This window comes from Dermacentor andersoni, chromosome 11, assembly GCF_023375885.2.
Source record: "Dermacentor andersoni chromosome 11, qqDerAnde1_hic_scaffold, whole genome shotgun sequence".
In the NCBI taxonomy this organism is placed as follows: domain Eukaryota; kingdom Metazoa; phylum Arthropoda; class Arachnida; order Ixodida; family Ixodidae; genus Dermacentor; species Dermacentor andersoni.
In genome coordinates this window covers 88,225,665-88,247,056 of record NC_092824.1, presented here as the reverse complement: position 1 = coordinate 88,247,056, position 21,392 = coordinate 88,225,665, and the positions used below count along the sequence as shown (strand labels likewise).

The 21,392-nt window shown below is 48.0% G+C and overlaps 1 protein-coding gene across 7 annotated transcripts in view; it reads right to left on the bottom strand.

The window, feature by feature from the left end:
* LOC140214138 (uncharacterized) overlaps window positions 1-21,034 on the bottom strand; it is a 32,517-nt gene extending 11,483 nt beyond the window's left edge. Inside the window, exons 1-3 of one of the 7 annotated variants that reach the window (XM_072285493.1) lie at window positions 20,456-20,991; window positions 19,214-19,505; window positions 15,537-15,554 (exon numbers count right to left, since the gene is read on the bottom strand). In XM_072285493.1, the coding sequence (XP_072141594.1) occupies window positions 15,537-15,554; window positions 19,214-19,433 (238 nt within the window). In that variant the 5' untranslated portion in view covers window positions 19,434-19,505; window positions 20,456-20,991. Of the gene's footprint in view, window positions 1-76; window positions 328-1,276; window positions 1,952-10,965; window positions 12,898-15,408; window positions 15,555-19,213; window positions 19,506-20,455 lie in introns of those variants that run through there. The other 6 variants (XR_011891087.1, XR_011891085.1, XR_011891086.1 and 3 more) reach the window with 6 other exon arrangements.
* Window positions 21,035-21,392: the final 358 nt, after the last annotated feature.

Below are 21,392 nucleotides of genomic sequence, written 5' to 3'. Positions count from 1 at the left end.
GCGAAACGCTCGCAGTATTGATTCGCACTATAATACGAGTATATTACCGTACACTATACAATGCTTCTACACTTACGGTTATACCCCAATCTGGTGCTTCTCCCCCAGTTTCTGCCCCGAATGCCAAGCCGCGTCCTGCGCTCTGCGACTTGCGCCCCGTCGGCAAACTCCGGACCCTCTGTGATGCTTGCGCAGTGGACGAAGCCGAGCACCGCTGCAGTCATCGCAGCCGCGATCATTGCCAGCCCTGTCATCTTGCTGGTTCACGGCGGTGGGGACGCTAAAGGTAGACGGCTCAACGTAATGGAAGCCGCGGCTCTCGAGATGCTGAAATAAGAATACCAGTTTAAATATGAAGAAGAAAGAAAGAAGACATTGGAAGAAAGGATGGGAGATCGCAGGAAAGAAGAAAGGAAGGAAGGCCATGTTGAAATTTTGTAACCTGCATTTCATCTGACAGATACAAAAGGGTGGACGGGGGGGGACAGAGGTACATTGTATACTGCTGTCATACTGATATTATGACGCGTTCGATATTGGCTTTTTGACGATGACTGTTCGATACGTGACTCACCGTTTGGCAGTGCTTCTTTTACTCAGTGCCGCTACAACGTGATGATATACGTCGATGTTTGCGGCGAGAAAGCTTAGGAAATGAAAGAAGAAACGAACAAAGAAAGTGCGCCAACTCGCAACGAATCTTATTTGGTGAAAACGAGCGCATAAATATCCAAAGAGCATAGGAACAAAAATAAACAAGCGACCAAAATCAAAACGCGTTTACGCGACCCGTAATATGGTAATTATTTACACAATGATAGATCGTGGCCAAGAGAGAGGAACCGTAATGAAAAAATTCCGGATTGATTCTGACCACCCAGGGTTCAGTGACGTGCACACAAATCTAAGAGCACGAGCGCTATTTGCATTCTGCTCAGACTTGAATACGGCCGGCGCGGTTGGAAACCGAACCCGCGACCTCGTGCTCCGCAGCAAAACCCCATAGCCTCCACGCTGGTGATGCTTCACCGCAATGCATGCCTGCAATACAGCAGAGCGCACAATTTCGAGGAAGGGCGATGAATTTCGCTCTTCGTGTATCGCAGCGGGCGCAATTCGAAGAAAGTTTGCGATACGAAAGAATCTAACTCTGCAAAATTACTCTCGATTTCTCTTTTTGCTTTAGATCACACATTCCACAGCGTCCTGACGGACGTCTGCTGACACGAGCCTTTTTCTCTGTATTTTCCTTTTACGAGTCAAGGAGCGTACTCACGTTCAGACGATCGTTGGGCGCTCCTTCCAACCGGGTTTTTTTTCTGGCTTCGATCCCAGACACTCGTCCACAGTCCACAGAAGCAGGGTCTCGAATGCGGTAGACGCAGAACGTCGCTTGCACGCATCGACAAAGTTTGCGCTGGCCGCTTATCTATACCTCCGTTCGTCGTGTCTTGCCGCCTCTTCCTGCAATGTCGTCCTCTTACCTTCCAGTGACTCAAATACGTCTTGTAAAGTCCTCCGGACCAAGTGGAATGACGTCAGCTACTATCGAGTAGTTTTTTTCAGTCGGCATCGATAACACCGCGTGCGTTATCAAAAATGTTATGCGACTTTTTTTTCTTTATCTTTCTATTTTCTTTTATTTTTTTAAGCTTGGCTATGCCCGGGTTTCGTGAGCGATGCAGAAGGGTTGAAATCCGGGCCAGTTGGTACATAGTTCAAGGAAGAAAACCAGTCAAAAAGCGATATCGGAACGCAGCGGAAATTCGTGCCCAGCATACGCCTCGCTATCAGGCTCGCTATCGGTGTTGTCACCGATAGCAAGGCGTGAGGATCAGCAAGAAGCACCTCCGAAACTTGGTTTTCAAAGTAACATTGCCCGGTTCAGCAACGCTGGAGATGACTCGCAACAAATGATTCAGGACCTTAACAGGCAATGTGTTCGACAATTTACATTCCGGCCTAATATTCCATAGCCTGGCAAGAAATACAATATCATGTGATCGGTAGTCCTGCTCTCCAAGGTGTGCGATAATCTGTTCTTCTACGCGCCAATTAATCATAGGGGACCGCGGGATAACGAAAAGAATATTTGCTGGATAATAAAAGTTAATCGGGCCACATATATGGAAAAGCATTGCCAAGTCATGACCGGCAGCTAACCACTGCTGTTGAAAAGCAGAGGTATGAAAGGGGGAAACGAATTCATCTACAGGATTGTAGCAAGGAGCTACAAAGGAAATCCGGGGCAGGACGAATTTTTTCTGGCACCGCGAGCTTTTCTTTTCCTGAGAAACCCGCACGGACGTCCTTTGCAACGTTGTGCTACATTTCAGGGGGATGACAATTTTTGTTTTCCTTTCATGAACTTTCATCCAGCTTGCGGGCTTCCACGGCACTGATTTGGCAAAAAGAAAAGGTAATAGCATATGGGGGCATAAGCTTGGACGTCAACAAAGAAGCTTGAGAAGAAGCTGAGGACGGCACAACGAGCGATGAAACGCAAAATGTTAGGCGTATCTTCAAATTTGTAGGAAATGATAGTAATAATGCCTGAAGTAATACGAAAGAACACTTGAGAAGCAACTAAGCAAATGTTAACCAAGCGATGGAACAGAAACCAATATGAGACACGAACACAGCGGTGTAAATTAGACACCTATAGGTGTAACTGATATTGCCGCGACGCCATCTGTGCGCAACAACGTTGACGATGAAGACGATGCCCTCGTGTGTGCAAGCGAGGGTGCTAGAGAAGAAGAAGGTAAACTGAACGCTTGTTCTAATTGTCTGGATTAAATACTGCTCTCCGCCTTTGTCTCAAGTGAGCCGTGACACTGGTGGAGGTGCTGGGTATCGCATCATCGCCTAATGATATGGACGACTCCTGCGAGTAGCCCTGCATCCAGCCATTCAAGACATCCACGCGTCGAGACACCTGTGCACCGCGCAAGCCGCCGCCTGCAAGGTCTGTGCCCGGAATTCGGTCTCTTGCAACGAACTTCGTCAGCGACCTCACCGACTCGGGAAATGGCGCTAGCAAGTCCAACACTGGTGACTGTCCAAAGTAATCTAGTCCCCACAAGCTTCCACGGTGACGCGTACGAAGACGCCGAAGACTGGCTGGACCAGTACGAATGCGTATCTGAGGTCAATCAGTGGCGTCCGGACCAGAAGCTTTCCAATGTTTACTTCGCTCTTGAAGGTAGTGCAAGGACGTGGTTCCGAAACCGCGAGGCACATTTCACAACGTGGGACGAATTTTGCCGTCGGCTACTTGACACCTTCGGAAGCACTGATCGCCGAGATAATGCACAACGCCTTAACGAGTTGCGCATTCAGAGGCCCAACGAAAGTGTCTCCATGTTTGCTGAGGACATGTCTCGTTTGTTTCGCCGCGCGGATCCCAACATGCCGGTTTCGAAGAAGCTGAGCCATCTCATGCGCGGCGTCAAAGAACAGCTATTCGCTGGTCTCGAGCGTAACCCGCCTACAACAGTGGAAGAGTTCATTAAGGAAGCCACAGCAATCGAGCGGGCGCTCCAGCAGCGTTGTCGGCAATACGAACGCCTGACTAACGATGCGCCTGCAGGAGCCGTAGTACTCACAGTGACAGACGAAACTTCGCTGCGTCAACTATAAGAGACATTGTGCGTGAGGAGATTGCGAAGCAAACTGTGACACCGAAGGAGTTTACTGTTGCTTCGGTCGCTGAAGTTGTTCGCCAAGAAATTCGGCAAGCATTAGCATCTCCTGAGCCACTCCCCGAACCATGTCCCGAGCCGCGCTTCAAGCCGTGCTTCGAGCCGCGCTTCGAGCCACGCGCATATAGCTACGCAGACGCTGTCCATCGCCCGCTTTCTACCGTGCCGGTACAGCAGTACCACCAGCGGCCACCTATTGCTGCCTGGATACAGAGGGAGCATTTCAGGCGACCCCAGCTTCGCAGGACCGACGTATGGCACACTGCTGATCGCCGACCAATTCGTTTTCAATGTGGCAAACCAGGGCACATTTATCGTTTTTGCCCTCATCGCCAGGGTGGCATCCAGGAAATGTCACCTGCCACTCCGCGACAGTTTCCAGAGAGACATCGACGCTTCTACGACAGTGTCACTCGGGAACAAGGCAGCTCAGCTACCCTCCGGTCGCGCTCGCCGTCTCCGTTGCGTTATTCTTCGCCGAACCATCGCAGTTTCGCCGACGTGGTGAGAGGCCGCTCTCCAAGCCCACGGCGAAATCGGGGACCTCCGGGGGGAAGGTTGCAAGTCGTCGAACCGCCGAAAGTCCCCCAACATTACAGAGAAACGAGCAGGGCAACCCGGAGAAACGGAACGCCGACGAATTTGTGAGCGCCGACCTACTCTTAACGATTGATGGGCACGACGTGACAGCTTTAGTCGATACTGGCGCAGACTTTTCGATAATGAGTGAGCAGTTGGCATACCGGTTTAAGAAAGTCAAAATGCAATGGACGGGCCCTTATATTCGAAATGCCGGGGGCCAGATAATGACACCTACAGGAAAATGTACTGCACGACTCCAGATAGGAAATACAGCTTTTGTCGCCACTTTTATGATTTTAAAAGAGTGCTGCAGATCACTCATCCTTGGAATAGACTTCTTGCGGGAGTACGGTGCCGTGGTTAACATACGGGACGGCGAGATAACCTTGTCAACTAGTACAGAGACGAGCCACTACGAAGAGCGCCAACGTACATCATTACATGTCGCCGACGACGACGTCTGCATACCACACTATCATGCAGTCTTGTCTCCGTCAGCTGCGGAGAACAGTTTAACAAGGACGGTGTAGCCGAACAACTAACTGCACTTCTGTTCCATCAAGGTGTTGCCATCGCTCGCGGTATCGTCAGCCTGATCGGTGGTAGCACAGAGGTACTCCTGACAAATTTCACCAATGAACACCGGCAGATCAGTAAAGGCACCGCTGTGGTATACTTTGATGAAATTGACCACGTTCAACACTACTTTGCTGTAAAAGAGGAATCGACCACCGATACGATGCCACATGCACCCGTCGTCGACGTTGAGCCAGGTTTGGCGCCGCAACAGAAACAAAGTCTCAGGGAACTGCTTGACGATTTCAAGGACTGCTTCTCTACAACGTCCCGATTGCGTCAAACACCGCTGACGAAACACCGCATCATTACGGAGGAATCATCAATACCCATCCGACAGCATCCGTATCGCGTGGCTGAGAAAGAGCGTGAAGCAATACAGCAGCAAGTCAAGAAAATGCTAGAAGATGATGTCATCCAGCCGTCAAAAAGCCCTTGGGCATCGCCCGTGGTACTCGTTAAGAAGAAGGATGGTAGCCTGCGGTTTTGTATCGATTATCGCAAGCTCAATCGGCTTACAAAAAAGGACGTGTATCCCTTACCACGCATCGACGATTCCCTCGACAGGTTACGGCATGCACGGTACTTCTCATCGATGGACTTAAAAAGTGGATACTGGCAAATAGAGGTCGATGAGCGGGATCGCGAAAAGACTGCTTTTATAACGCCTGATGGGCTCTATGAATTCAAAGTTCTCCCTTTTGGTTTGTGTTCCGTCCCAGCCACGTTCCAAAGACTAATGGATACTGTTCTCTCAGACCTTAAGTGGAAGACTTGCTTAGTCTACCTAGACGATGTCATTGTTTATTCTGCCACATTCGATGAACATCTCAGACGGCTACGGTCGGTTCTTCAAGCCATACGGTCCGCTGGGCTTACCTTAAAACCTGAAAAGTGCCACTTTGGCTATGAAGAACTACAGTTTTTGGGCCACGTAGTATACCACACAGGTGTCAAACCTGATCCTGAGAAAATCGCAGCCGTCGCAAAGTTTTCAAGGCCTACGGACGAGAAGGCAGTCAGACGTTTCCTGGGCCTATGCGCATATTACCGGCGATTTATTGCGGGTTTTGCACCCATCGCCTCGCCGCTCACCTGCTTAACCAGCGATGTCACGTTTGTGTGGGGCGAGGAGCAGGAGGCGGCATTTAGCGAGTTGCAGCACCGTCTACAAACTCCGCCTGTTCTTGCCCACTTTGACGTGGATGCGCCGACAATGATCCACACCGATGCCAGCAACGTAGGTCTTGGCGCGGTCTAGTTGACACTAACAGGAAGAAATGGAGCTGGGCGGGCCGCCGTAATGCGCAGGGCAGACAACCAGCGGTCTATTTAGAGTCGCACAATGGGTGCAAAGAGAAGTGAAGAGGCATTCGAGGAATGCACAGAATTAGGCAGTGCGATGAAATTCGGTAACTTGCAAGCATAAGATGCAATGACCTGGCTCAAGACAACGATAACGGAAGATCGCTGTGCAAGGCCTTCGGCCCTCAGTCAGCATAAATTAAGTTCGTTACGATGATGCATCTAAACTGAATAAATATTTATTTCGGGGGGCCCTTTCAAGTCCCAAATTCAACAGAATCCAATAGCTTTGAGCAACCGCAGCTGGATCCGGTTCACAATTAAGCTGCATTCAAGTTGCGTTTTAGGGTTGGAAGGGGAATGGGATACAAAGTTTACCAAGGAGAGCAAAAATAAATAAAAGTCAAAACCCATTCCATTCTGTGAAGGTGGGTTTTCGACCAGCGAAGCCGTTTAGCACACGACACAGAGGTGACACAGAAGTTTGAACAACGGTACGAACACATTTATTGTCCTGATCGGTGGTCATCGTGACGATAGGTGCGCACGCATTGTCGTATCACCTCTGTTATAAAATGCTTAAGCCTTTCTATGCCTGCCCAACGAGAAATTCGTCCGTCACGTAAGATAATGAGTGGCTCATATCCCCGTAAGCAAGAAACAAAATAATTATCTAACTGAGACTCTACTAATCTTGAAAATGGTGCGTATTGATAACTAATCTACTGAATATGCATACACAAGAGATGAGACGTATAAGCTTTTGCACAGGTTGAAGAGATTTTGTATCGTATTCCGGAGCCGAGTAGTTGCACACGCAGATTTGTTGACGGACACGAAAAATTCACGGAACCCTACCCATAAACAGCTTCTCTGTAAAAGAAAGAACAGCGTGCGAGTAAAGCTGTTAACAATTACGAATGAAACACTGGCAAAAAAATGAGCCTTTCTACATCGAGAAGAGAACTGTTTTCCGAGAGTGCCAATCCATGAAAGGCACACGAAAAAAATGAATCCATGAAAAGGCACAGGGCTTTAAGCTGACACGTATACGTCATTGGAGTGGGACAAATCACGTCCACCAATCACCTGCGGGTACAACGCGAAGTAGAGAGGACGGGCAGATGTGAGACACACAGCGATGGCTCTCAACAAAGTTCACGTTGTCGAGCGTCGGCGCTGTGTGTGTCTTCTTCTTACTTCTCGCTATACGCACAGACTGAGTAACCAACAAGCCCAACCTTCTGCACTTCTGCAACTAAATCTCTATTCGCCATGCGTGGGGCATTCGATTAATGTATGTTCCATGGTCTCTAAAGGTTATCACTGTACTGTCGATGGCCTACACATTGTATTTATTTTAGTCACCTGGCGAACGTTAGCCCGTCGAGCACTGTAGTACAGGAAGTCATTGATAAGACGGACATATCTTAGGTGTCTCAGACGCCGCCTTTTCCCGCTACATCAAGTACAGAAATTCTTATACGTGTCCATTGTTCGTGATAAGACACGGAACTTCGAAACCACGCGCCGATGACGTTTGACCTGCCTTCTAAGAATCGCGATTGTCTCTGAATTCCTCCCGGACAATGCAATGGTGACATCTGTTGCACCGCAGTGGCTCAAATCAGCTCGACCTGTTCTGTTCCTTGGAAAGAGAAAGAGATGTGATGAGGGAAGGAGTAAGGGATTTATTTAGCTGTGCCTGGTCAGCTACCCTTCTCTAGGGAACTGAAAAGCGAGTAGGGGCAGAGAAAGAACATGTTCAAACGCGCACGCACACACGCGCTCAAGCGTCAGCACACTACGATTGATTGATTAATTTATTGATTGATTGATTGATTGATTGATTGATTGATTGATTGATTGATTGATTGATTGATTGATTGATTGATTGATTGATTGATTGATTGATTGAGATGACATTGGAAATGTTAGTAATTAATTCGCCACCAGCTTTTCCGCAATCCATAAAAGGCTGATGCGTAACGGACGAGATGGTTTTGCCAAGAAAGCAATTTTCGCAAACGGGTGTTGGAAGTCAATAGAACTTTTTTAAAAGGTAAGAGAGTAACAAAGAGGCAGGTTCCACACTTTTTGCAATTACACACAAGTAAATTAAGTATCAGTAATACAACTCCAACATTTAAAAACACTATATATATTTATATATATACAGGGTGTTCCAGCTAACTTGGACCAAGATTTTGAAGAAACCTATGCGTTCTTCAGAACAGAAATCTCGTGGATGTTGTTAGCGTTTATCTAAACTTACAGTACCATTTTATTGCTCGTCTTTTTTTTTTGGTAATTAGCCGAGATAAATTAATTAACTTTTTTACATATAGCTTGAAACGCTCAGATGCCAATGGGAAAGTTGCGGAGTTTCACAAATATTGCCCAACCCAGGTACTTCCAACGAGATAGACTTACGCTTGGCCGTTTTTATTCGGGAAAAACGAAAGCCTGCGGAGTTTAAAAAAATACTACGTGGCGTGTATATATATATATATATATATATATATATATATATATATATATATATATGCACACTTGCTAATGCATTTAGTTATACGATCGGAGGGGTCAGACTTCTTCCGAGTCATAGCGAGTCGCAGTGTGAAGTGTACGTGTGTGGCGCGTTAGTTCGACCATGCGAGCACGTAATGCACTACCTAAAGGCGCAGCATGCTTGTCGCCAGTAAATGTTACAAATGTGTAACACAAGCCGAGAGCAATTACGTTGCATGCTCTCAGCAGGGGAAAGCAGCCCTCGCGTTCTTACGCCTTGTTCCCGCCGCTTCGCACGTCCGACCTCGTTTCTCGCTTGGCGAGCGTCCTGGGCCGTGGCGTACTTCCGCTAGTACTCGGGTGAGCGTCCTCCAATCCGCTAGTACCCGGGTGAGCGTCCTCCATCGCTGTCTCTCTCGCTTCGCAGTCGCCTGTAGCCGCAACCGCTGCCGCCGCCGCGTGACGTCATCGACACAACACCTGTTTTTCTGTCTGCGTGCGCCGCTCGGTCCCCTCCTCACCACCCGCTCGCTTGGGGAAGGTCACGTGGTTTTCTTTTTCTTTGTACCACTCGACTAGACGCCGCGTTTATTATTTTTCTTTTCAAGGCGAAGTGGCCGCGCAACGGGCCACTTCAATCTCTTCTTAAATATACGCACAAAAAAAAACATTACGCCCACTCACCGCATTTCACCACAAACATCGTGAAGTGGAGTTACGCCTGGTTGTTAACATGAACACAATGTAACCACTGAAGCCTTAAAGCATACCTTCCAACGTGTGAACTTTGCAGTTCGTAACATCCCGGGCAAAGCGAGCGAGTAATTAGTGGGGCGGGTAGAAGGGGAGGTAGCACGCATTATTTTAACGCCACCCTGAGCATACTTCTATTCAAGGATACGTGCACAGTTTAGTTTAGTAATGAAGAGTTAAATTTAGACGCCGCGCACCGAAAAGCAACAAACTTAGAACAGCAAATAATGACAAGCAACAACCTTGTTTCTATATCACAGTGGCATGTTCAGCTACTTAGCTGTTACCAATTTCATCTGCTTCAAGAACTTACTTGTATAAATTTGCTCGAAGAAAGTATCCCTCTTGGATCACTTCGCCATCGGAAGGCATGACGTGCGAACACTTTAAGAAAGAAAGCTACCTTTTTTCTAAACTTTGACGCAGCACTCGTAAAATTGTAGAACGGGACGAAATTCGTAAACTTTACGAAAAGAAAAAATTGGAAGCGTTGGCAGGTATGCTTAAGGCAACTAAAATTTTAACGAGTAATAAGAACTCACAATAAGACAAAAGTATGCGAAGTGTTAGTGCACGAAGTTTCGTCTCATTCTATATCCGTATTTGCCCTGCGTCAGCGTTTCTCAGCTCTACGATCCCTGGACCACGGGCAGTTTTCGAGAACATTCAGAAGGGTCAGCTGGCACCGCACAAGAGACGCGTCTTACGATGGCCAATGTCTATCAAAAGAGCGAGAGAGATGTTCCGGTTATGGTTTCGTCGCGCGTGCGCCTTAAAGCTGGCGCTCCCCAAAGGGCCGCTAATGTGACGCCAGGCTGTCTCACACCTAATGCTCACATTCTGCGTATCGAAGTGCCTGACACACCGCGGCACACTTTCGTGACCCGGGAAGAGACGCTCGGGCGGAAACACTCCCTAAAAGACATCTTTTTTGCCGCAAGTAAAAACGCACACAAAAGGAAGACACATAAGGACAACACTTCCTTTTGTGTGTGTTTTAACTTGCGGCAAAAAAAAACATGTCTTTTAGCAAGCGCCAACTAGGCCAACAAGCAGTTCTGTTGGAAACGCTCCCGGCGTAGCCTCCGCTGCCAGATTAGCCCCTACTGAAAAAGCAGAAGTACCACCACGACCATCCACCATTCCTACATGCACAGAGTCAGAGGTTACAGTACCGAATTTAACTATGGAGTTTCAATTCATTACCGCTTGTGCAATGCCTCTTCGCAACTTCTTCGATATATTGAGCTCTCGCCTGTTGTGAACAGATGAAATCAAGTTTTTGTAAGGAGGAAGCAGTAATAGACGGAAAGACAGGGAGCTTAGCTAGTTTTTGTAAGCGTCCGCAAAAGTTAACGGGCTGCTGCATCCTGTATTCGGACATGGCTATAGAGCAGGCAATTTGCGTCACTTCCCCCCTCTCCATTTCATCGACCCCGAGCGGCCAGCCCGAGCCTCATCCTGCCAGACCTTGTGCTTCGGGGCAATGCCAAGGATGAGTGCTGTAGCACTTGAGAAACACAAAAACAAGAGATGAGAGAGACATTCTTTAATGAATGCTGGAATGCTTGCCTGACCATACGTCTAGCGTGCTATACTGCACATGAAGAGGGTGACGTATGAAATGACACATCTGTTGTACGCACGTGCACAACGCACTCAATCATCATCATTATCATCATCATCATTATCATCAGCCTAATTTTTGTCCCCTGCAGGACGAAGGCCTCTACCGGTGATATACAATTTCTCCTGTTTTGCGCTAGCTGATTCCAACTTGCGCCTGCAAATTTCCTCATTTCACCAACCCCCCTAATTTTCAGCCGTCCTCGACTGCGCTTCCCTTCTGGAACTATTGGCAGAGTACACAGAATGCGCAGTAACAAGCAGCTAAGAGACTCTGGTTGAGGCCAGCCTCTCAAAAAAAAAAAGCCTTCGTTGAGCGCAAAGCATTACAATAGTGCGACACGGTATACAAGAACATGGTACATCTTAATGGAGCCGCCGATGAAGGTTTGAGATTTGAGAATATCTATCGTGGCGGCAAAGTGCGTGCAGGCGCACAAAAAACATATGTCATGGCAAACATTGCTCGTATTACGCGGGGAAGATCGCGTCCACTGCAGTTTGTGCAAGTAGTCTGTGAAGGTAGTTTGTAAAGGGAAAGACCTTGGCATCGCACTGGAATGCCTGCTCCCTTTGTGCGCTGGTATGCCTGGTGTGAAGAGCGTCAGTTTTGTTTCGGCTTATCTTTAGGATGCATCGCCCCAATCCCTCATTATGGGATAGGAAGCTTGGCGTTATTATGGCTAATAATAACGCCCCTCTCCCTTTCAATCAACAAATATTTTTGGCCTTCATAAACACTCGAACATCTCAATGTCAAGAGAGAGAGAGAGAGAGGAAGAAATGCGGTGATGAACACGCGAACGAGAATAATTAGCAGCCTGCGTAAATCTTCCCGCTTACAAGCATGCGTGGCGGAGTCCTTCCTACGTGCAGCGATGGTATGCGGCTGATACAAAAACCATGAACAATAGGTCCAAAAGCCATGACAATAACCCATACGCGTCCTTATTACACAGTGTACGCGATAGACACGACGTACACGCGGCTGTTTCATTGCATAGCCTCCAGCAGCCTTATCTAAACACCTTTATTCGAAACGCCCGCTGTGCACTTAACCGATATGCCGGTGCGTCAAAAAACAGCACGTTCAGAGTTTATTTCATACGATTATATACTCGTCTTTTCTCTTTTCAACTCGTGTGACAGAAAGACAACGGAGCTCGATTAGTTGCTTATTCGATCCCAAACCCTGCAAACATCAAGTGCTGCAACAGGCGGAAGCGCCACTGCGGGCAACGCCGAATTCTACCTTATTCTATAATTCCGCCGTTATTCCTCCTTCAAGCAGACAAGCGAAGACGACAACGGCCTTTCAGCAAAACAAAGAAAGCTGGCAAGATGGCGGAACTTTGTTCGGCATAGCTTTGTTCGGCATGCCATGACGTCAGCGAATAACCCCTATACGAATCCTGGGCCGGGATAATGTAGCGATTCCATTCCAACGCTATTCCACTCCGCGTTTCACTAGTGGTCTTGGCGGCGCTCCGCATCATCGCCTCCGAGATAGCGCGCGCGCTATGCGCGAGATCGCAATCTCGGAGGCCGTGTACTGCATACGTACATTATTCCCGCGATCACCCGCACGTGAGTGGCGTACGATACGAAAGGAATAGAATCGCGTGAAAGGAATCGTTACATCATACCAGCCCTGTACTCAGCAAGAAATCAACAGGCTGTGAGCAGCGTTTCTAAATATTTGAGAGGTCTTCCCAAGCGGAGGCTTGTGGCTTCCACGGGCGAAGATCCTTGCAAGGGCTCAACTCTTTTGTCCCGCTTCCGTTCCGGGGCTAACTGGGTAAGGCGGTGGTCCTGCCTGATAAACGTGCGAGGTGCCCCCCTGTGAAATAGAGCAGAAAAGAAAAGAACCGTAGACAAGAAGTTAAGTATGAAGAATTACACCAGCGTATAAGCTGAAACCGCACTTCCCAAGCCTATATATATTAATCGAGAATTTGAGCCCACGTGTTTATTGAAGTGTATTTCATTTTAAGCAAGAAATGTGTTTGTTTGTTTGTTTGTTTTCGACTGCATGCGCAATCAAAATATTACTGAATTTGACAAGCCAGTTTTATAGCGAAGCGTTTGGCTAATTAAGTAAAGCTTTTCAGTAGCGATAAGTATCTCTCACTTACACATTATCCACGGCGAGTAAGTACCCTATCTTTTTCAATGCCACTAACCAGTTCAAATACCTGAATGCATGAATGACTTTTGAAATTGTTTGCTTTAGAGTGCAATTGAGAATGCACAACTGAGCACTATGAGAATAAAGGAATAAAACGATTGCTGTATGCGTGTGCTTCCGTATCTTGCGTTTTGTATTGAAGCTGTTTCGATCGTATAGGCGTGTCGAGACTGGGCTCCTTAAAGGGGTGTGCAGGCCATTCAGTATCTTCTAGACAGCACACGGCCTGCGCATGCTCGAGCTGTGACGTCACACAAGTATAGGTAGACAGCTCCTGCACCTGAATGGCAGACGCTGCCGGTGACACGGAGACCTTTGCTCTTCATTTCTAAAGCGCGGCTTGCAACACGACCGGCGACCTATCTTGATGACCTCAGTCGTAGCACACACAGGCTGACGTCGATACAGAAGTGTTTGCGGCAGCATAAAGTGCAGTGGTATCGCTTATTGGCCTTTTCGTTCTGCCATTGTGTGGCGGAGTCAATTTCATCGCAGCGACACCGGCATCTGTCGCATGCCCTACGTGTTGCCATAACGACAAACTCCGCACTGTCGGAAACGACCGCATAAATTCTTTTCTAAACGTGAACGTACAACACGAGACCCTTCCCTTATTTTGAGGCAGCGTCGCTTTTTTACCTTTTTCACATCTTCAAGTGAGTTCTGTTATCAAGAAGGTCCTGCAGCGCTGCACCGTTACAATGTGTAACGACTGTCGTGCATCGCCGCAGGGCACCACAGCCTATTACACCGCAGAACCGGTTTTTTCTTTACGTCTCCCGCAGACGTACATATTTTTGGGCTAGTTCGCTCGTTGCAGTAATATCAGGTCAAGCGCTGAATTGACACCTTCCTCAGATCTCCGTTTTACGGAAATTACGTCGTCGACCGACATCCTTCAACGCAGGACAGCACGCGTACCACCGCATTCTAGCATGCCTCTCCACTCAACACTCCCCCTTCGAATGAAGGTTCTTAAGTTCATGGCAGCACATCCCCTACCCAGAAATGGTTATCGCGCTTTATACACTATGCGGCAATTTTTTCGAGAGACGTAGGGACTTCAGCAGTTGAGGGACGGATACCGCCACAGTGATTCGCGGTATACGGCGTGCGTGCGCAAATATCCAAACATGACAAGAATCGCAGTAAATGACGGTAAATTAGATGCAAATGATGGAGACAAAATAGACCATGGAGATTTACGAAAACGGTAAGCAAAAAAACGGGAGGGGAAGAAGTCGCAGTTTGCCCCAAAAGCCGAAGCATCGTTTGCGATAGCAAATTAGTAGACACCTATACGAAGTAAGGATAGTAGATTTATCGGCCGTATAAACTTGTAAGCATTCGCTTGCTCAGTTACCAACCGTCACACGCGCACAAGCAAACAAGAACACATCTAACTCGATGACCGCGTAAACTCGCTGTCGAAACGGTGGAGTGAGGAAGCGCGGCAGCAGCAGCGAGCGAATTGACCTTCGTGCTGCCTCTCGCTTCAACGCGAAAACGGCGTCAACACAGTGCACACGAAGCTATCAGCACTCAGCTTTGTGCTGCGGGAGGATATTACAGGCGTAAGCCTCGTACAGGTAGTGCTGCTAACGACTTATGAGATGGAGTATAGTTTGTTTCAGAAATGAAGTACCCCTAACTTTCTTTTCTAATTAAAGAAAAAAAAATTATCTATGGGGTCACACGATATCCGTCACAACAGCAATCTATCTAACATAGTGACAGACGTCATTGTACTGCGCGGTTCGTCTACCCGTCGCAACAAAATGCCATCCGTCGGTAGGAGAGAGAGAGAGAGAAAGGCAAAGGAAAGACAGGGAGGTTAACCAGAGATTATCTCCGGTTGGCTACCCTGTACTGGGGGAGGGGCAAGGGGATGCGATAGGTGAGAGAGAGAAGGATTTTAAAAAAAACTACACACACACGCACGTACACACAAACTGTTTCTGTGGGCACTGTCACGTAGCCCGCAAAGGCGTTCCTAGTGTTATGCAGTCGGTAGGATTTTCCGTTGCAACGTCGACATCAGTGGTTGTCACGACAAAGGCAGTTCCACCGTTACGAGAGCGAAAGCTCGCCGTCGTGACGAAGCCGCAACCTTTTGACAGAACTTTTCGTCGTTTGTAACGACATTTTTCTCGCGTACTGTACCTTTTGCCCCGCGCAGGCTCTGCAGACGTATACGCAGAGCACGACGATTCCGATCAGCACAACAAGGGGAACGATGACGACGACAGCGATCATCCAGCCAGAGATCGAGCCGCTTTGCTTGTACGTGTACGTGTTCTTGACGGTGTCTGCGTATCGTCCGAAAGCCACGAAGCTGGTTATTCGACTGCGCCATAACGAATCAGTTCACGTAGCAAGCGATCTCCAAAACTTCCTGCCCACTGAGCGGTTCGGAGAACAGCAAAGCCGCTGTTCTCCAAAACACTCAAAGTACCGGATGTTTCAGACACTGTACTTTACGTGATGCTTTTTCGAAAACACAGCAAGAAACGCGTTCTTTCCCCAAGCGGACATCAAAAATTTTGCGACAATCACCGCTTCTCTGCTTGACTACAACTTCAGCATGCTAAGCCGTGTGGAGCGCTTAAATGAGCACTGACATGAGGTTTGGAATTTGCCATCTTTCGCGTTAAACAAAGGTTAAAGCCCTCTAGAACTCAACAAAATGATGCTGCAATGCATCAGAGCACCCTAAACAATTTATTCAAAGCGTGTTTCTATGCACCAGTTTCGGTTTAGGTGCCACAGGAAACGGATGCAGTGTGGCATCGTGATACACCCGTTCGCTCAGCTCACGCGATCGCAGCGGTTCCCACACGCTATCCAAGCCAGCAAACAATACGCGTAGAAGTTTTCTGCGCGTATAGCAGGAAGCTACGCGACTTCAGCAAATTCTGCTCCGCGCCGGAACATCTTGATAGTGTCGCGGACGCCAAAGGCAGAATTATAACATCCAACTTAACTATCCCACTAAGATCATCGATGGTTCGCACTGACTGACGTCATCGTGGCCTCCATCTTGGAGTATTAGCACGTCGAGAAGCCGCGCAAACAAGAAGCGCGACAGCAGGACTGGCGCGTATTGAGCCAAGAGAGAAGGAAGGAAGGAAGGAAGGAAGGAAGGAAGGAAGGAAGGAAGGAAGGAAGGAAAAAGTGGAGAAGGAAAGGCAGGGAGGTTAACCAGTTTAGCTTAACCGGTTTGCTACCCTACACATGGGAGAGGGATGGGGGAGATGAAAGATGGGGAAGGGGAAGAGAGAGAGGGAGAGAGCACATAGCACAGCACGCACACATCGTCCGTTAGAGTCCATCAATCTGGCATGGTACGTGAGCCAAGAGAGAAATCGATATCATCGATAATACGGTGACAAACGTTCACCGTCAAAAATCAAGAAGTTGATAGTCACTTAAGTATCCTCGCACGACTCGAACGTGAAAGCGCTATGGCTTCTCTAAATTATCACCTTAAATTAAAACTACCACTTAATCCACTTTGCTCTAATTTGTGCCAACCTTATTTCACCTTAAGGCTCATTCACACCGGCGACTGACAGTGGTCGCGCGACCAAGTTGGTCGCAAAGCGACCAGTCGCAAGTGGTCGCAAACGGTCGCTTTTCTCGAAAAGCGATCATCTTGGGCCAATCGCTCACTGCTCGATTCTTCAGTCGCGCGACCGTGGTCGCAAAACTGATCAACCAATCAGCGGCGCACCGGAAGTGATCCTTCATGTGTCTACATCCGGCCTTCTCCCGCGTCGCGGCAAATCCGCGTAGATCCCGAGAGTTCTCGCTGAGAATGATAATCTCCGGGATTGCGACTTGCGGGTCGCGCTCAGCCGGGCTTTCCGGTGTGAACGTCAGTCGCCTTCGGCCGCTTTTTGGTCGCCAGTCGCAAATGGTCGCCCGACCTCCTCAAGTCGCCGGTGTGGATGAGCCATTAATCCACTTTAATTCACCTTAATCCACTTCAATCCACCTCAATGCACTGTAATGCACCTTCATTCACTTTGTTTCACCGTGGGACTTCGCAGTGCGAGCCGCAGCAGGCCCAGCGCCGGGAACGTGACGTCATCACTTGGTCACGTGGGTTTTGGTACCATCGGATGTTAACGCCGGAGGGACACCAAATTTTTCGTTTCATTGGGCATATAAGGCTTTCGCCTTAACACAATGTACAGTGCTAACAGCGCTCAGCGATTCAAACGCGACAATCTGCCCGCATGGCGGTGGTAGGTGGTCGGCGCTTTTTGTGCCACTGCTGAGCGCTGGGTGGTCGCTGGAGGAGGAGGGGAGAGGAGGGGGTGGGGCGAAAATGCAGTCACAATGCGTCACAAAGGACTTTGCCCTTTCATCATATACGTCTCGTCTTTCGTTCATGTTTTACTATACATGCGCGTGAGCCGGATTCCTCGAATGAAAATATATATATATATATATATATATATATATATATATTAATAAAGGATCCGCGTGTTACTTGTGGCTGAAAGTAGAGTGAAAGTAGACAATCATAAGAAAACGGGGAAAAAAACGCTTACTTATTCCTCGGCATCGGCCGCCAGATAAGTAGAGAGCACGGAAAAAAGACACAAAAATTCGCCGAAGATTACGATACCCATTAATGCGAAACTTGAGCGCACCTTTATACGTGTTTTTATTTCGCGATACATTGGCTGGCACGGGCAATCTCTCGTGCGGCACGTTGCAAACGCAGAGAAGCGTTGCAAAACAAGTAACACTCAAGCACAACAATAGCGGCGAGCAGAGTCGGCGTTCGTTGAAAATCTGATCTGCTGGTCAATCGCATAAGACAATTTTACAGAAGGGTTTAGGTGCCGCCATCTTGGGCTGTTGACGCTGCTGTTCTTTATCTTTAACGGAATTTACACGTTACTCCAGTCGACTGGCAAGCATGACAATAGTTGTAGAAATGCGTTCAGCACTTCGCGATCATGCTACGCGGCTTCGCTTTTCATAAAACTTAGAAACTGTTTGTGTAACGGCCCAAGATGGCGGCACCCATGAATCGAATGTAAAATTGTCGTCGTTGCAGTGCAATCGCGTGGCTTTCGGAAAGTACTACACAAACCGCGTCGCGCATACAATCAGATTACAAATATTATAGCGCCACCTCGTAGTCTCGTGCGGCACTCAGCTTTCCTCCTGACCCTCTCGCCATATTCTCCTCCTCCACTTTCCTCCTCGCGCTCTCTTCTTTCATTTCCCGCTACGCTCCGCGTTCGCTTTCATCTGCCGCTATGCTCTTTCGCTGGCTACGCCGAGGGACGACGCCAAGGCACGCCGACGCTCAACGCAGGAACGGAATGCTGTTCTGAACGAATGCTGAACGAATGCTGTTCGTGCTGTTCTTTTAGAGCTGTGCCCTAAAAGAACAGCACGTGCACAAATGAGGGCTATCACGTGGTACATTACTGTAAGTGCGTGTCCGGAACAGCTATCTCGGTACTATTTTGCGGGTTGGTCGACGAATCGTCGACTCTAGCTCTCTCGCATTTTGATTTCGCAATAAATTTCCAACCGCGTGTATGTCTAACGCACTAGCCTAAGACACGTTTTACTCGTGTGCGACTTTGGCTGCCGGTGTAAATGCGACGCCAGTAGTATAATGATGACCGTATAGCGACTCCTTTCTTTTAATTCCACGAGGACAGCAGCCACACAAACATGCTTCTAACGCTTTGAGCTTGAATGAAGCGCCGCAATATATTGCAGCTATATATAGCTGCTGCTGTCATCCGTTTATACAGTGTTACCGCATTCCGTAAACGGAAATACTCTCTCTCCTCTTAAAACTTCCTATTCACTTGTACAGTACGCTCCAGGCTTGTGTTCGTGAATTCATCCATTCATGCGATACGCTTGCAGTATTGATTCGCACTATAATACGAGTATATTACCGTACACTATACAATGCTTCTAAACTTACGGCTATACTCCGACCTGTACGTGCTTCTCCCCCAGCCATGCTGGTCCTGCCAGTTTCTGTCCCGAATGTTCAGGACGCCGCTCGAGGCGGAAACCCGCGTCTCGAGCTCTGCGGCTTGCTCGCCGCCGGCAAACTCCGGGCCCTTTGCCATGCTTGCGCAGTGGACGGAGTTGAGCACCGCTGCAGTCATCGCAGCCGCGATTATTGCCAGCCCTGTCATCTTGCTGGTTCACGGCGGTGGGGACGGTAAAGGTAGATGCCCAACGTAATGGAAGCCGCGGCTCTCGAGTTGTTGAAATAAGAATACCAGTTTAAATATGAAGAAGAAACAAAGAAACAAGACATTGGAAGAAAGGATGGGAGATTGAAGGAAAGAAGAAAGGGAGGAAGGCCATGTTGAAATTTTGTAACCTGCATTTCATCTGACAGATACAAAGGGGTAGGGGACAGAGGTATATTGTATACTGTTGTCATACTGATATTATGACGCGTTCGATATTTTGCTTTTTGACGGTGACTCCTCAATACTTGACTCACCGTTTGGCAGTGCTTCTTTTATTCAGGGCCGCTACAACGTGATAATATACGTCGATGTTTGCGGCGAAAACGTTTAGGAAAATGAAAGAAGAAGCGAACACAGAAAGAGCGCCAACGCGAAACGAATATTATTTTGTGAAAACAAGGGCATAAATATCCAAAGAGCGCAGGAACAAAAATAAATTGAACAAGCGAACGAGATCAAAACGCGTTTAAGCGACTCATAATATGGTATATTTACGCAATGATATATCGTGGATAAGAGAGAGGAACCGTAATGAAAAAATTCCGGATTGATTCTGACCAGCCAGAGTTCAGTGACGGGCACACAAATCTAAGAGCACGATCGCTATTTGCATTCTGCCCAGACTTGAATACGGCCGTCGCGGTTGGAAACCGAACCCGCGACCTCGTGCTCCGCAGCAAAACCCCATAGCCACCACGCGGGTGGTGCTTCACCGCAATGCAGGCCTGCATTACAGCAGAACGCTCAATTTCGAGGAAGGGTGATGAATTTCGGTCTTCGCATATCACCGCGGGCGCAATTCGAAGAACGTTTACGATACGAAAGCATCTTACTCTGCAAAATTACTCTCAATTTCTCTGATGCTATAGATTACACATTCAGCTGCGTCCTGACCGACGTCTGCTGACACGAGCCTTTTTCTCTGTATTTTCCTTTTACGAATCAGGGCGCGTACTCACGTTCAGCCGATCGTTGGGCGCTCCTTCCAACCGGGTTTTTTTCTGGCTTCGATCCCAAACACTCGTCCACAGAAGCAGGGACTCGAATGCGGTTGGAGTCGAACGTCGCTTGCACGCAACGACAAAGTTTGCGCTGGCCGCTTATCTATCATGTTTCCGTTCGTCCTGTCTTCCCGCCTCTTCCTGCAACGGCGTCCTCTTATCTTCCAGTGACTCAAAGACGTCTGTGAAGTCCTCCGGACCAAGTGCAATGACGTCAGCTACTACCGAGTAGTTTGTTTTTTTTTTTTAGCCGGAGTCGATAACACCGCGTGCGTTATAAAAAATGTTATATGCGACTTTCTTTCTTTATGTTTCTATTTTCTTCTATTTCTTAAGCTTGGCTATGCCCCGATTTCGTGAGCGATACAGAAGGGTTGAAATCCGGGTCAGTTGGTACATAGCTTAAGGGAAAAAAAAACACTCAAAAAGCGATAATCGGAACGCAGCGGAAGTTCGTGCCCAGCATACGGCTCGCTATCAGGCTCGCTATCGGTGTTGTCACAACGGTTGTTTCGTCGAACGCTGCAATTCCTAAACGGTTTGCAGGAAGTTCCGGGAGGCGCGTTCTTTCTTTTTAAACGCGATGGCATTTCTGTGCTTACTCGCGCCCGCTTACTTTGTTGCGAAAAGTATAAGAACGAAAAAAAAAAACTCCCTTCTTTAGTTGGGCTCAAAGAGCTCCTAACTGTTATACCGACACGCTATCACTTGTGTTACAGCTTAATATTCTTAATTCCCAAAATCGTCTTAGAGGGCCACGTAAACATGGGATCTTAAAATATGGAAACCCTTCTGTCGTGACGCCAATGAAACCTCGCCCCTAATACGAACCACAAGGACCGCAGGACGTATTCGCAACAGGTATGACAATATTGAAATTGGGGAGATATGAGTC